General features: G+C 33.4%; 1 protein-coding gene across 1 annotated transcript; it reads right to left on the bottom strand.

Moving 5' to 3' along the window:
* Window positions 1-3,942: 3,942 nt before the first annotated feature.
* LOC121392477 (uncharacterized protein C12orf40-like) lies at window positions 3,943-15,942 on the bottom strand. The gene is made up of 12 exons (XM_041523677.1): window positions 15,811-15,942; window positions 14,227-14,368; window positions 13,419-13,566; window positions 12,442-12,745; window positions 11,098-11,897; window positions 9,188-9,260; window positions 8,201-8,312; window positions 7,003-7,090; window positions 6,170-6,206; window positions 5,959-6,031; window positions 5,378-5,418; window positions 3,943-5,068 (listed from the first exon to the last, which is right to left on the bottom strand). The coding sequence occupies exons 1-12, from the start codon at window positions 15,871-15,873 to the stop codon at window positions 4,301-4,303; spliced, it is 2,649 nt and encodes an 882-aa protein (XP_041379611.1). The 5' UTR covers window positions 15,874-15,942; the 3' UTR covers window positions 3,943-4,300.
* Window positions 15,943-15,960: the final 18 nt, after the last annotated feature.

The raw sequence follows: 15,960 nt of genomic DNA on the forward strand, positions 1-15,960 counted from the left end.
TAGATACAGATACGTATTAAAGACGCAGGCCCTAGTTTCAACCTGTGAATATGGACGCTAAGTTTGGTTAATCTATAAAGTTACAATAGAAGGAAACAAGAGTCTGTGATTTTAAAACCGGGAAATATCCTTAATAAATAGACTATCGATTCCATAACTCGGAGGTTATTGTTTTGAAACATGAAAAATGCATTCCGTTTAAATGTCTGTGGTGTTACAAACACCAGAATGATGAAAAATACAGAGATGGACTATTTAAGCAATAAAATGCAATTAATGTCTGATTTGAATCATCAGAAACGGTTGCTAATAGTGAAAATATGTTGTAGTGTTTAAAAACTAGGGTGTGTCACTTTACGCATGTTTATTGTACATGCAATAACTCATACGTAAGGGCAGTTCCAAAATTGACCAAATGGGGTCATATGTATGGGTGTGGGGGCCTAATTTTATAAACCCATTATCCAGAACAAAATGATGCAGATCCAACAGACATAAAATAATTATGGTGCCTCCTGCTACACTTCCCCCTCCCCCCAACCTCTCCATGCTATCAATTCTGGAACAGCTTTAAATGATGTACGGTCACAATGGGGGAGGGTTGGGGGACTAAACAGTCTATATGGTACATAACAAATTCATGGCTGAACATGTCATTCATCAAATTATCAAATACAAACCAAAGTTGAATTTGATAACTGTATTTTGCAATGCCATAACATATAATTTGAGAAATAGCAAATGTGCACATTTATAATTAACCTTTTATTTTAATCATTTGTCTGGTAAAGAAAACTTTCACCCAACTGCTAACAGTGTTTATGTCTAGCTTAAAATACATTGTGTATCAGAAGCAATAGTTTAGATAATTTGCAACATTTGACATGATTAACCATCCTATATTTACATACATATAATATAGAAGTAAAAATGTGCTTGCTTTTGAACTTGTGAAGTAGTTTAACATCAAATTTTTAAAATTTTATTTAAAGGGACTGTTCCAACAGAACCTTTTTAATGATTAAAATTACATAGTACATTCATTTTTTTCTTTAAAATATCAGAATGAAAGTTGGTCTTGTTTAATCATACTACTACATCAGTTATTGGATATCAAACATTTGGTAATTCTGATATGTAGTCTACAGAGGGAACATGCTACATTCTTCCATTAGTAGCAAGAAATCCTTCTTATGCACTTTCTAACAGATAGGACAGCACATACCACAGTCTTTGATATACCAGTCCAGGGCTCGAAACTTGCCCAAAAAATAATAATGGATGTTGGCAAATTATGGTAAGTGAACCACGAGCCACGAGCATTTTAATGTGGAATAAATATATGTAATACAAATATTAATAGTGGCTCATATGTTATAGTTCTAAAGAAGACTAACGCCATTATTTTTTAATATTTAAGTCGCTCAAACGGGACATTGGTCACATTTGGCGACCTGGCCACAGGCCATTTCGAGCCCTGCCAATTGTGGAACACTGTTTGGGATGTGGGAAAAACCCAATGGGCTAAAACCCAACCCTTTTTAAAATATCAATGTATATCCAATGTTTCATTGTTATGAAGTTGTAGTAGCTCAAATTGGTTTTTACCTCCCAATAATTTAGTATGTATTAAAAATGATATATTGGAGCTGGAAAAAAGATACAGTTTGAGCTACCACAAACATTAGGGTCCAGAGATAATACAAACATTAGAACCAGGCATACTTACAGAGACTAAATGTGCTAACAAGAAAATGTAATTAATATGTAATTTTAATCATTAAAAAAAACTTGCTTAGCCAGAAACGTGTTACAATGGTAGCAAAGTCAGATTAGTCCCATTAATAAATAGTGAAATATATTAACTACATTTATCCTGCAACCACCATTTCTACTGACAGAATATGATGACAAATAAAGCAAAGTCATATCCGTATAGTAGCAGGATATGACTTTTAACATCACTCATGTGACGTCACACGCATAGCTATGTTACAAAATTGTTCATTTGACCTCTAGGTCATCGTACAATGTGGCAGATATGACATTTGACGTCACTCATGTGACGCCACACGCATAGCTACGTTACAAAATCGCTCATTTGACCTCTAAGTCATCGTACAATGTGGCTGAAATAACAGAAATAATAGCTTTTCCCCTTAGTTTTTATGGTCTGCAGGATAAAGATAACTAGTTAATGACATAGGATATCTGCTTTATCCTGTTCAGGCCAAATGAGGCTTGGCAGAGCCTCGCGGATTTCTCATTCTTACCATCACAGGATAAAGCAGATATTCAATGTCATTAACTAGTTATTTTCTATGTATTGTGAAATGCAACATACCAATGTAATAAGATACTATTAGATTATATGATACTGTTATTATTGTTGCTCATTGTGTGAAATTATATTGTATGAAAGTAAATATAAATTATATTATGATGTACAATAAATTTTCAAATAAGTGGACTTTTCTTGTGATATATACTGTAAATTAATTTATAGCTCATTAGTGGAAATGCCAAATCCTATAATAGCAGTACAGCTGCAGAAGCAATAAATTAGTTTGTGAACAGCTTTGTTTGACTGTCTGGCATTCTATAAATTGTTTTATCAAGCATGAAGAACCTAACAATTGACAAATTCAGCTTGGGGTAAGGGGGTGTACCCGGCCTGTACACATACTTATTTTGATGTTAATAGTTTTTAGAAACTTTGCAAACTTTCAATACATTCACAAACTACTAGTATTTACTGTTGAATTAATTACTATCTCAAAAGTAATAAAATGTTGTGTGTACCAAGTCTTGTTAACAGATTTATTTTAATTGTCTATGAAATGGGGAGTCTCTTTCCAAACTAGCCTCAAATCTGCCAATTAATGCACCCCCCCCCCACTCTTTCCACAATTTCAAATTTCTTGGGTCTGTCCCTGCTAATGGTCTAAATGATTAAAAATGCATTAAAAACCATGCACTGAATGACAGGATTATCTCATGGTGACCTCAATATTCTTATTACTAACTAATATATTTCAAGCCATGACGACATGAACATGAACATGAACTGGAGCATAATAAGACCGTAGATAACTAAGTAACTTATCAGTAATCAATAATTACATCAACCTAGTCATTTATAGATTATTGTTTTATTTTCAAGGACATCTGTAATGTGGTGTGAGATCGATCTCCATCGGTGGCCCCATTGCACTATTTCTCATTCCAGCCAGTGCACCACGACTGGTATATCAAAGACCGTGGTATGTGTTATCCTGTCTGTGGGATGGTGCATATAAAAGATCCCCGAAAAAGAGTAGCCCATGAAGTGGCAACAGTGGGTTTCCTCTCTTAATATCTGTATGATCCTTAACCATATGTCTGATGCCATATAACTGTAAATAAAATGTGTTGAGTGTGTCGTTAACATTTCTTTTTTCTTTCTGTAATGTGGCTCCTGGCTGCTCTTTGGACAACCCAAAACCATACTTAAAACTGAACTCAGCTGAATAATTTACTCTCACTGATACATGTGAAATACTTAGATTCTTTCCATTTTTCACTTTTTTTTCTTTTGTGTAAACTTATTGGTCTTCAATTCTGCAATGGTGCTTTAAGAAAATAGACATGTTTGTACAAACTTTACAACATGCTTTTTACAGGCTAATACATAATTATACAATCTACAAACCAGATAAAATGGCCAAAATACCAAATAGGTTAAAGTTTGTTTGTTTGTTTGTTTTGTTTAACACCACCACTAGAGCACATTGATATTATTCATCATCGGCTATTAATTGGATGTCAAACATTTGGTAATTCTGACATCTAGTCTTAGGGAAGAAACCACAACATTTTTCCATTGGTAGCAAGATATCTTTTATATGTTCATCCTATAGACAGGATAGCACATACCACAGCCGTTGATATACCAGTCACGGTGCACTAGCTGGAACGAGAAATAGCCCAATAGGCCACTAATAGAAATCAATCCTAGACTGACAGTGCATCAGGGGAGTGCTTTACCACTTGGCTACATCCTGCCCTTACTATTTAGTTATTATATTCATTAAATTAATATCAAGAACATAAGTTGTAACATAACAGTAATATACCTTGTCCAAGCAAAAATTTACATTAATTGCAGTTTGGATTGACATAAAAGAAAAGGTTTTCACTTTTTTTAAAAATATCAAGCCAAACTGGAATTATTAATAAAAACACTTAAAATTGTTTTCCGGTAAGAGGTATAGTCATATTTGTATCGGCACTGACTCTTTTTAAATTAAAATTGAAACTGTTATTTCTTCCTGGGTCTAAGTGTGTATGCCTGCTCCTTTGGCTGTGACTGGGAATCCAAAGATTTGTCCTTCACCATCCACTGTTCACCACCAAGCTCCATGTTCATACAGTAGGACTGGACCATCAAGTCCACATTGATAACACTGTCTATATTATAGTCTGGTTGCGTATCTGCCGAAATAAATATTTCCTGACTGGAGTCTGGAGTTTCCCACTGGACTCCAACATCCACTGTATTTGTAATGCGATGGATTGGCGAGGTACTGGCATCTACTAATCTATGTTCATTTGTCTGAGTAAGCATGTTGACTGATGATGACCACGGTCTTTCTGGTTGTTCTGTTAACAATGTACCCAAGTCTACTTCATCTGATTTACAATAATTATTCTCTCGGTTATAATCTTTCAACTGCTCATGCAAGACTCTATTATTAACTGCTACCCCAGTTTCAAGGAGATTTCTGTCTTTAAACAATCCAAACATTTCCACACTTCTATCATCTGAACTTTCACAATGATTATCAGATTTCTGTCCTGTGATCTTACTTTCTCGAAATACTGAAGTAATAACTTCCAACGATTGTTTAATTTGTCTTGGTTTTGTCCATGGATGATCAGGGATGACAGCTGTTGATAAATCCAAATTATTTTCTCGCATGATAACTTTATGAACAATAGTTTTGATGACCTCAGCAATACATTTCTCATCATGCAATTTCTTTTCCTGACAGCCTACTGGTATTTGATCTATACCTGTAATGGTGTTCTATAAATAAAACATACAAAGAAGATGTATGTCAGACATTAAAATAAAAATTACAAACAAATGCTATCAGGGAAACTTTGCATCAAAGATTAATGACAGGAACAGTTTTGAGGTCTGCTAAAATTCAGAATTGTGAAAAACTCTGATTCAATAAGAGTACGCTTATCTTTTAGTACATAACCTAACAACATCTCTAGCAAGGTCTTCTAATGCATATTCTGCCAAAAAATATTTTATAAAGTAAGAAATGACCAAATTACTATAAATCTTATATTAGAAAATGTCTGCAAATCAGAGCAATTCATATACCTTTCTTGCAGTATCAATATTCACACAATCTGCATTGGAAGCTGGAAAAAACCCAAGACATACAACTTAAAGATATGTTTGTTTTCAAAACACAGTCATTACTGGTATTTGATATAATAACTGAATGTAGTCTTTAATATATAAGTTCATGTAGCATTATCTGATAATGATTATCCTAGACCTACATTTTTTCTTCACCTTTGAAAACAATCAATAAACCAGAAAGAAAAAAAGAAAAAAACACTGGCACTTATATTTAATGTTTTCAGTACAATAATTAATTAATTTAATAATGTATTTGTTTGCAATTACAAATTCAGAATCATTATATCATTACACACATAACAAATGTTGGTACATGTATTTTAGCTGAATAACACATGCCACTCATAGGCTATTCTTTCAATATAAAAAATTTAAAGCATACATTTATAAATTTATATCTCCAACCCGAATTCTTTTGGGTTTTTAATTCTAATATAAGTCAAAAAAGGAAAGGAGGTGTGAAATCATAGTGTAGTACATGAATGAATGGGAAATATGTGCATTCTTAATGATATTCTTGCATTATAAGTTATTACCTCCATCATCACAATGGCTAGATAACAAACTGGTGTTCTTAACATCTTCATCTTGATTGTCCAATTGGATGAGCTAAAAAAAGAAAAAAAGAAAGAGAAGAATACCACAGTTTACCTGTATTAATTAACTACATGACACCGAATAGGTGGATACTTCAAATAAACAATTAAACTAAATAAACTACACGTATAATATAAATAAATGACTTACTTCATGCAAAACTTCATCAATTGCTGAATTTTTGGTTCTGAAATTAAAAAAAAACAATTACATACATGTACAAAACAAGCATAAAAGAAAAAGTTAAAATTTTTATTGCATCAACCCATAATAAATACTAACATTTTATACCAAACACAGGTCAGGTCAGGTCAGGTCATAGGGTTTTACGTGCACATTCAGAACAAGCTGTTCCATGACAGGAAAGGTGGGGGAGGGGAGAGGAGGGACCGCCTGCACTGGCAGGTGCAAGGGAGCACCAGCAGCCCGATCAAATCGGTAGCAGGCGGGTGGGGGTGGTGGTGGTGCTATGGAATTTGAATGGAGCAGTTAAATGCCAAAGAGAAAAGGGTGCGCAATTTTGATTGAGGGAATTTGGCGCAATTTTGAACGGTCGGTCGAAAGATAAATGGCCGAGCTAATATAGGTTTTGATATTAGTGAATCGAGAGTAGCTCGTTAATTTTAGACCTCTACGATGCTGTGGTGTCTCCCTAGGTTGCCCATAGGGCCCTTATAAAGGGCCTGACCGCTTCTGGTCGTGGCATCACCAAGTAATACCAAACACATACTGGCCACTAATTTATAGTTACTGCTAAGTGATGGTCAACATGCAATAATCATGATTTTCAGCAACTGATAACTTGATATTGCAGCAGTTATATGTCTCCAAGTTCAAGGAATCATGTCTGTTCCAAAATCTAATCCAATTTAGCCACCTCTTAATGTGTGTGTGTGGTGTGTGTGCATGTGTGCATGTGCGTGCATGTGTGTTCATGCGTGCAAATGTGCGTGTGTGTTTGTAAGTATTTAAAGAATACAAACTTCCTGTGTATTTCATATTCTTCTTTGGTACACACTGGAATATTATTTTCATCCTCCAATACATCTTTTACTTGTTCATTCTTTCCTTCTGAAATATACAATAATATGTAACCCTCACTCGGTGGAAGTACAACAGAACTTCAGTGCAGGTTCAAATATTTATTCAATGAAGAATAAAACCATATGGGAATAAAACCTGAAATACATAAAATATAAAGCAACGTTTACCACACTGTTCAAAATATATACAAATACAATACATATACGCGTAGCTCAGTGGGTTACCATATACCGTCTATAAATACAATAATACATTTAGCGCTTACTCGCGAATATACATATATATGATACGCGTTAACCGTCATAAAAACCTTAATTAGTAAAATAATATGCTCACCAGAACATCTGGATTTAGCTTGCGCTAAACACACAGCAGATATATAATTAATAAGTTAACGACGACTTTGCAGTCGGTTATCATAAAGTAAAGTTGTACTGGTGTAAATATATGTGTGTGTCCTCTGAAGAAAAAGGTAGCAATGCCAAGGGTGGGGTTAATTAGGAGAGCGAAAAGATGGGATTTTAACTAGCATGCATTAGTATCTGTCATCGGTCAAAGTACAATGTATTCAGTCACACGTAGCCTGTCATGAATTGCACGTGCGTCGGACAACGCCCAACTGCACACTACAGCAACACTGCTGACCAACCGACAACCCAGGAATACAATGCAGCCATTCACAACATTTAATCAATCATTAAAGCTCTCAACCTGGAATAAATATATAGTTAAATACATGTGTTTATAAATAAATATATTATTATTATTATAAATTATACCAAACTACCCTGGGTTACAATATACTGGGACACCTTTTTAATACATGTACTTCTGTTTAATTATGAGATGCACTGATTGATAAATACTTTATTAGAAACAAATTAAATACCATAAGAATTAGAACATATGAAAAACATTAAAACAAAAACTGGTGGCAATTTTTCTGGGAACTTGGTTTGAGTCCAGCATTATTTTATTTGCAGTCTGCTTAAAAATATGGGAGTCTGGCTCAGTATGCCCTTATTCAACACATAAAAGCAATTATCACCAAACACAATTCATAATGTTACAATAAACATTTCCATCCAGCAAGTTCTCAAATTGGGTAATTAACATATAAAAGAATAGTTTACAAACCTGAAAGAGGTTTTTTGCAATCTTGTTCGGTACAAAAAGGAGACGGTTTAAGAGATATTGAAACATCTTCTGTGAAACAGCATCTTTTGAGTTTTTCAGGTGGTTGTAAAATCTACAATAAAATGCAGGAAAAACTACACTCAATACATATTAGTAATACCACAAATGTTATGGATTAAACAATTTACAAGCAGGTGAACATGGACTTTCTGTATATAGACAGATATTTCCATCCACAAAAGGGAGAATACTCAAAATTACTAGCAATTGAAATTTATTTAAACTAATCTTTGCTTGCTTTGTAAGGTTACTTAATGCTTGTGCGACACTCAAGAAGATGGCTTTGTCCGTGTGTGGGAGAATTCAAAGTGATGTCTATTCAGGGTAATAAATTTACCAAAGCTTTAGTTTAGTTTGGAGTAAATTGGATTTCAGTGAGTTTTTCTTTATCTGTACAGCGTTTCTGCCAGAGGGTAAAACAGGTATGGCACCATACCCAAATATTTTTGCAGATTTTTTTTTTTTAAGTTAACCTTTTGACAAAATTAATTACTCTTATCATTACTGTATGATATTCTTAACCCTAACCCTAAACTTAACCCATTTTCTTTCTCGGGGAGGTCACCATACTTCCTGTTGATTGTGGTTGAAGTTAATTTCATAGCGCCATACCCCAAAATTTCTTTCTGGCAGAAACACTGCTGTATTTCACAATAACATTAGTAGTGGATAATATGAATATATATGAATATAAATAATTACTAGGGTAAATGGTAAACAAATGAACAGAGCTCTATTAAAATGACAAATATGTAACATCTAAAATAATGTTAGTTGCTATAAATTGCATTTATTCAAACCATCATAAGAAATTAATCCAGTATTATTTTTCATATGTACACATCATTCATTTTGCACACATTTTAATAGCATAATATTCTTGTACTATGTCTGAATACTACAATAGATGTATTAAACGTTATTTACCTTACTGCTCATGCTATAATACTTCTCTGATAGTACTCTTGGTTCTGATGAATTCCACAATTTTTCACTGTGCCTAAATGTATGAAAAATATAGTTTAATTATATAAACAACAATACATAACAGACCATAATATACATGAAATTAAATCAACAATTATAGGCAAGACTTGAAATTAATTTTATGGAACAGAATTTACAACCTCTGCAGTTTTAGGAATTAATATAAAAATTAGAAATTTTTAACAACAATGTGGAAGACTTGAGAAAACTTAGATAAAGTTTATGATTGATATCATTGCTCTTGAAAATGAAGAATTCTTAATATATCTGGAATCCTATCACAACTACACGACTGGTACATCAAAGGCTATGGTATGTGCTATCCTGTCTATGGGAATGTGCATATAAAAGATCCTTTGCTGCTAATCGAAAAGAGTAGCCCATGAAGTGGCGACAGTGGGTTTTCTCTCTCAATATCTGTGTGGTCATTAACCATATGTCCAGCACCATATAACTATAAATAAAAATGTGTTGAGTGCATCGTTAAATAAAACATTTCCTTCCTATCACAACTAAGATGGAAAGCAAAAAGCTGGGCCCATATTTTTGAAGCGATCTTATCACTACGAAATCGTAAAACCATTGTAGGCCATGACGTCACTACGATGGTTTTACGATTTTGTAGCACTAAGATAGCTTCAAAAATCCCCAGCCTGGTTGTGAAGTTGATTATCAGTAAGTATATTGTGCATTTTAAGTGACATTTGCTTCTTGCTCCTTGTCAGTTTTGAGCTTTGTATTATAAGTATAATTAAAAAACATATTATTTTTTAAAAATAGAATCTAAACGTTGTTACACTAATGATTGTAATTTGAAATATAATTTTATTATGTAAAAGTAGTATAGTATTTATATTTCTACAACAGGTGTCTGTTTTCCCATATGTTATTAGTAATCCAAAATACTGAAATATCTCAGGGCACAAGCTTGATTGCTTGATTCAAGTGGCAGCTGACATATCTTCTGAAACTAATTAAAGTACATCAAAGGATGATATCTATAAAAACATCAGCCATGAAAAGTTACATCTCTTTCAAGTCACTGATAAATTGCAATGGTGAACAATCAGCAGTCAAGTTTGTTATGAAGAACACCATGTAAAAAGATCTGTCTTTAAAAGAACACTTTAGTGTTTTAGTACACAAAATCATGTATTTGATCTCTTTACAAAAGCCATCTGTTCATAATATCTATGTTAGTGGCTTATAAATACCTCAGACCCACTTGTCAGTTGTAATCTACATGTATGTCACATCAAAATGTTAAATGTCAATCATAGAAATATTTTGTAATGCTACAGTGCCACATTATGTAATATAATAGTGTTGTAGTGTTGGTATAAAGTGCTCCTACTGGCAGTAGCTAGTGGGAATTTTCCTATTAGCTCAGTTGATAGAGCACTGGATTCTTGCACTGAGAGTCCATAGTCTGAATCCCCTCAGTGGAGGTTGATTTTTCTGTTACATTGGAAACGACGTAGGGACTGGATGTGTTTTTAATACACAAATCCAATTATAACCTAGTGAGGACCTGTAACAGCTCAAATGCCCGTGGCCCACAGTTCCGAGACATAGCTTCACTTGAGGGGGGAGTATGTAGTAGTGTTGGTATAAAGTGAACCTACTGGCAGTAGCTAATGGGAATTTCCCTATTAGCTCAGTTGGTAGAGCACTGGATTCTCGCACTGAGAGTCTGTGGTTTGAATCCCCTCAGTGGAGGTTGATTTTTCTGTTACAATAGTAGTAGTATAATATGATAGTAGTATAATATTTCACAAAATAGGGCCCTGCCATTTTCAACAACTAAGACAAAGTTATAACTATGGAAAAAACATCAGATAAAAGTTTACCTGAATTTGTGGAGTTGAAATATGTTGTCAATTGATTCAGATTTCTTGAAATCACCTAGGTTTTTCATAAGATCTTCACTATTAGTGCTCTTTACATGTATTCTTTCTATTTCAGTGGTTCTTTTGTTCTTTCTTCTTTTATTCAGTACACATTCTGAATCAGAATATGTAAAAGTCTTTTCCAGATTTAGTGAAACAGGAATCCCAAACTGATTCAGTTTATTAAAGTAATTTGAACAATCTAATTCTGGAGAATCTGTAGGTAGTTCTTCTGGTTTCTCAATATGGAACTTGTGGACAGATGTTCTTGTAAATGGGGTTAATTCATTTATGAATATTCTGTTTTTGCCATCACCTTTATTGGATGAAAAATCATCACTGACATCCCGAAGGTTTTTACAAATCTCTTGTTCATCCAGCTCAACTTTGTGGTGTCTAAAATATGTAGTATTCTTGTGTGGTGACTGAGGTTCTACAGGATTTTTAAACATTATTTCGTCTTCATGAAATGACTGGTAGAATGGCGAAGTCAAATTAAGTATTTTTGAAGCAACTGGTTTGTAGGATGGGTAACTACAAAAGTTGTCATTCATAAACTGATCGCAATTATACTTGATCAGAGGGGTGGTCTGAAAATCTTCTGATACCCATAAATTGTGCAATCGTTCATCTAGCTGATTCTTGGACTTGGTGTCATGTTTCGAATAATGAGTACTACTTTGTTGGCCTTGCTTAGTTTTCATGTTAGAGTTAGGTTTTACATTAGATCTGGTAGAATCATGGGCACTAAAACTGGATGTCTGAAAGATAAATATATATATATTACTAACAAACTTGTATATGTCTACTATTTTAATATTTATTAAAAATAAAATAAAATTATATGATTGTACTATCAAAATAATGCTAGATAAGACTCTTTTTTTAATTATACAAAGGTACAAATTAGGAAAGATAAAGATTCAATTACAATAAATTAGTTTCAAAATTGATGTTTAGTCCAAACCATTCATTAGAACATTTAAATAAAATGCTTCAAAGTAGGATACTTTTTAAAACTTAATTACTCTATTATTCTATGGCAAAATAATATCCATTTCTATATTTACAAATTTAAAAGGTAATCTTAACCACAGGATAAACACAAATATTTGGGTTTGTTATTATACCTCATATTATATACAGTAACAAGTACATAATGCTAAAATGTCCAGTGTCTTAACACAAAAGAAATATTTAAATGGCCATGCATAAATGAAATAAAATTAAATTAAATTAAATATGTAAATAAATAAATAAATATTGCCCAAATGAATAACATTTAAACTAGTTGTTACTTTGTACCATTGTGTTTTTTGGCATCATTGAATTCTCATGCAGAAAAGGATTCAGTTCTAAACTACCAGTGGAGATATGACTCTTAATACAATCCTTCTGTGGCGATGAGAATCTTTCTCCGGGAATGGTGCTAAACTTTAAAGGATTGTCTGAAAGGCCTGAAACACTTGTCTGAGCTAATAAACCAGTATTTCTTCCTGGTGATATTAAACTTGAGAATTTAATGCTGGAGTTGAAACCAAATTTTGTGTTCGAATCTCTGTTATCCTGGTGAAATAAAGTGTCTGATGATTTTGATTCTGAATGTTTACTGCAATAAAAATAAAAAATAATATTAAAAAAAAGATTACGTTAAATTGGCATGGTAATGAGTGATTTATATACTTGCAATAGTTTTATGTATATCCATCTTAAAGTCTGGTTCAGAAAAAAAAAACATTTACACCTTAGGGTCCTACACTTAATTCATATTGATCTTTAATTAGTAGTAACCTGCAATGACCCATTTTGTGTGGTACTTGTCAAACAGTCACATACCTAATAAAATTATAATAGATACCTTACAGTGTTAATAAAAGTGATGAAAAAGCAAAATGATTGGTTCAGTTTATGCCAAATTGTAATAAATAGGCTCTGTTAGTCCAATATGTGTATAATTACTGGTTGACATGCAATACTTGTAGGTGTAATCCAATGTAACTAGACTTAGTTAAACAAAAGTTAGGTGTTTTTTGTTAACTAGTTCTCCATTGTTAACAAGATCAATGTCAATTGTGATTTCGTAGTCAATAATAACAGTTGAGACTGCAATAATACCAAGTTGTTAGGTTCAGAAAACATCAGTTACGGTATATATTATAACGTAAATAATAATATACCAAATCGGAAATAAGTTCGCGCGTAATTACATTCGCGATGCTAACAACGTGTTCGCGATTTTCGCGGTATATTTTATTCGCGAACATATTTGCGTATACGCTAACCTTTTATGAAATGTTTTTTCCATAAGATCCAACATTGATGGCGTCTCCTGAGGTGATGTGGGTAGTTCTACTTGTTTAAATTTTCTGCCAGTAACTGTTGATCGAAAGCCTTCAAGATCCAGCTTCCTCACAGGCCTCTTGGCTGGATCTGCTAGTAAGAACAGTTATTCTGAGAGAGATGATAAATTAATTTGTTATTTAATCCATCCCATTCATCCGAAACATACTCGCCAATGCATTCAAATCCAAAACACGCACCCAAATCACATCTACCCACTAACCCGAAATCCTCTCAAACCCACCCACCCACCCACATCCATCCACCCACCCACCCAATCACTACATCTTTTTTTCATCCATTCATCCATCCATCCATCCATTCATCCATCTTTCCTTCGATATTGTTTTTTTTTTTTTTTTCAGTTAACCTTTTGACAAAATTAATTACTTTTATCATTACTGTATGAGTTTCTTAACCCTAAGCCTAAACTTAACCCCTTTTCTTTCTAGGGGAGGCCCCCATGCCCTCTGTTGACTGTGGTTGCATTAAATTCCACAGCGCCATACCCAAACATTTCTTTCTGGCAGAAACACTGGACAGTGGTTATATGGTTAGTGGGAAAGAAGTTGGTGTAATAACCTTACATCTCCACATTGGACTGTTACAACTGAGTTGGACAAGTATTGTTACATGAACCCTGTACCTTTCAGCTGTAACCACTACGGGTACCATAACCATTAATCATTACACCACTGAGCCCAGTGCAATTCAGTTCATTACGACAATCCATCTACTTTGTTCTCTCACCTGCTTTTGTCTTGGAGTGTGCACGGCTGATGGTTTGCAGTGCAAGAAGGTCTTGACTAACTGAATTCCTTTTCAGGTGTGGTGTTGACAAGGGATTTAGTTTACTGTGGTTAACTCCCAGTTTTTGTCTTTCAAAGAATTCCTACCAAAATACCAATAAACCTAACATTACATTACATATATAATTGGCTTTTTTTTCATCAATTTCAACATTATTAAATTAAAATATTCTTTAAATTAAATAATAAAAGAGCTAAGTTTATTACAGGACTAGATGTACATCCCCTTAAAATATATTTTAAAAAGAATTAGTAATAAATGTAAAAAGTAAATTCAAACTGTAACTATAATAATAGTAAGTTATGGGAACTATGCCTTAAATAATTTTGACAACACCTGGTTTAATTTTCTTTTAAAAATTCTCAACATTATTAAAAGCAAAACATTTATTTCAAACAAAATGTTACTTTGTACTAAAACAGGAAAATGGGATTTTCAAGACACAGCACATTTGCTATAGCAAATATACTAAACAGACTGTGTTGCCGTGAGCCACTGAATTTTAACTTTATTGGAAATGGGAAGTGACTTGGTGTAAGGATCTTACACCAAGTCACTTCCCATTTCCAATAAAGTTAAAATTTTCCAAGTCATATATCAACCCTCTATGTACATTAAAATGTGTGGCAGTAAATTTTTAATCTGCTTTTAACAAAATGTGTATTTGAAAATTACCCAAATTAGTTACACCCAACTTTCATCTCAAGTGAAACCCAATGCATTAATACCAAGACTCATTACAGCCAAACGTTTGCACTCCTGGTGAAGAACTAAATGTAATTTTAAATATTAACTACTTTGCTATCACTAAGCTTAAGAATATATTTCATATTCCTAATAATTTGATTTCAATCGTGGATCTATGGAAAATCAAGTGAACTCTTTTTGCGATAGGCTATATAATTTATAAAGTAGTTAACTGTATACTGCTACCCAAGAATATTTTGTTTAAGTGGCTACATAGAGAATAATACATGAGTGGCCGTTAGATACCATTTATCTCACGAGTTCTTTTAAAATGTATCTGAGCAAAAGCAAGCTTGATACGTTTTTAAACAACAAGTTCTGAGATAAATGGTATCTAACGGACTCAAATGTATTATTCTATTGGTTACATATCAACAAAAACCAGGTTTTAAGCAAATTTAACATCTTTTAGACTAGAAGTTATTTACAGCCGTTGCACTTGTAGCTAATGTTTTCATCAGAGACATATGATTATCAGGTTAGCTATATGTCACAGTGTAATCTATTTCCACTGTGTTGTTTTTCATTGGATGCATGGCACTGGTGACCTGGTCATCACCTAGGAGCAGCCAGTCATATGTCTTAAAATTGTTAACACATGTACGTGTGTAAACAACCCATGTGTTATCAAAAATAACGCATGATGTTCTCACCAACTGGTGTGTAATAAAATCTTGTTACTAACGTATTTTGGTTATGTTATAATAATTTAATTTTAGACTTCATGTTCATTGGTTTTTATCTGGGTTTTTCATTTTAATTTTGTTATGAATTTACCTTCTGTGCTTTTCTTTCATTTTGACATTTTACCCTGTTCCTTGCTCCACCAACCCAATTCATAACGATTGAAACTTTAAGCTGAACTGCAAGAAACACGGGAAAAGTCACAGACTAGCCCTAGCAGACGACGAATACATGGCTTGTTGG

This window comes from Gigantopelta aegis, chromosome 3 (genome assembly GCF_016097555.1).
Source record: "Gigantopelta aegis isolate Gae_Host chromosome 3, Gae_host_genome, whole genome shotgun sequence".
In the NCBI taxonomy this organism is placed as follows: Eukaryota; Metazoa; Mollusca; class Gastropoda; order Neomphalida; family Peltospiridae; genus Gigantopelta; species Gigantopelta aegis.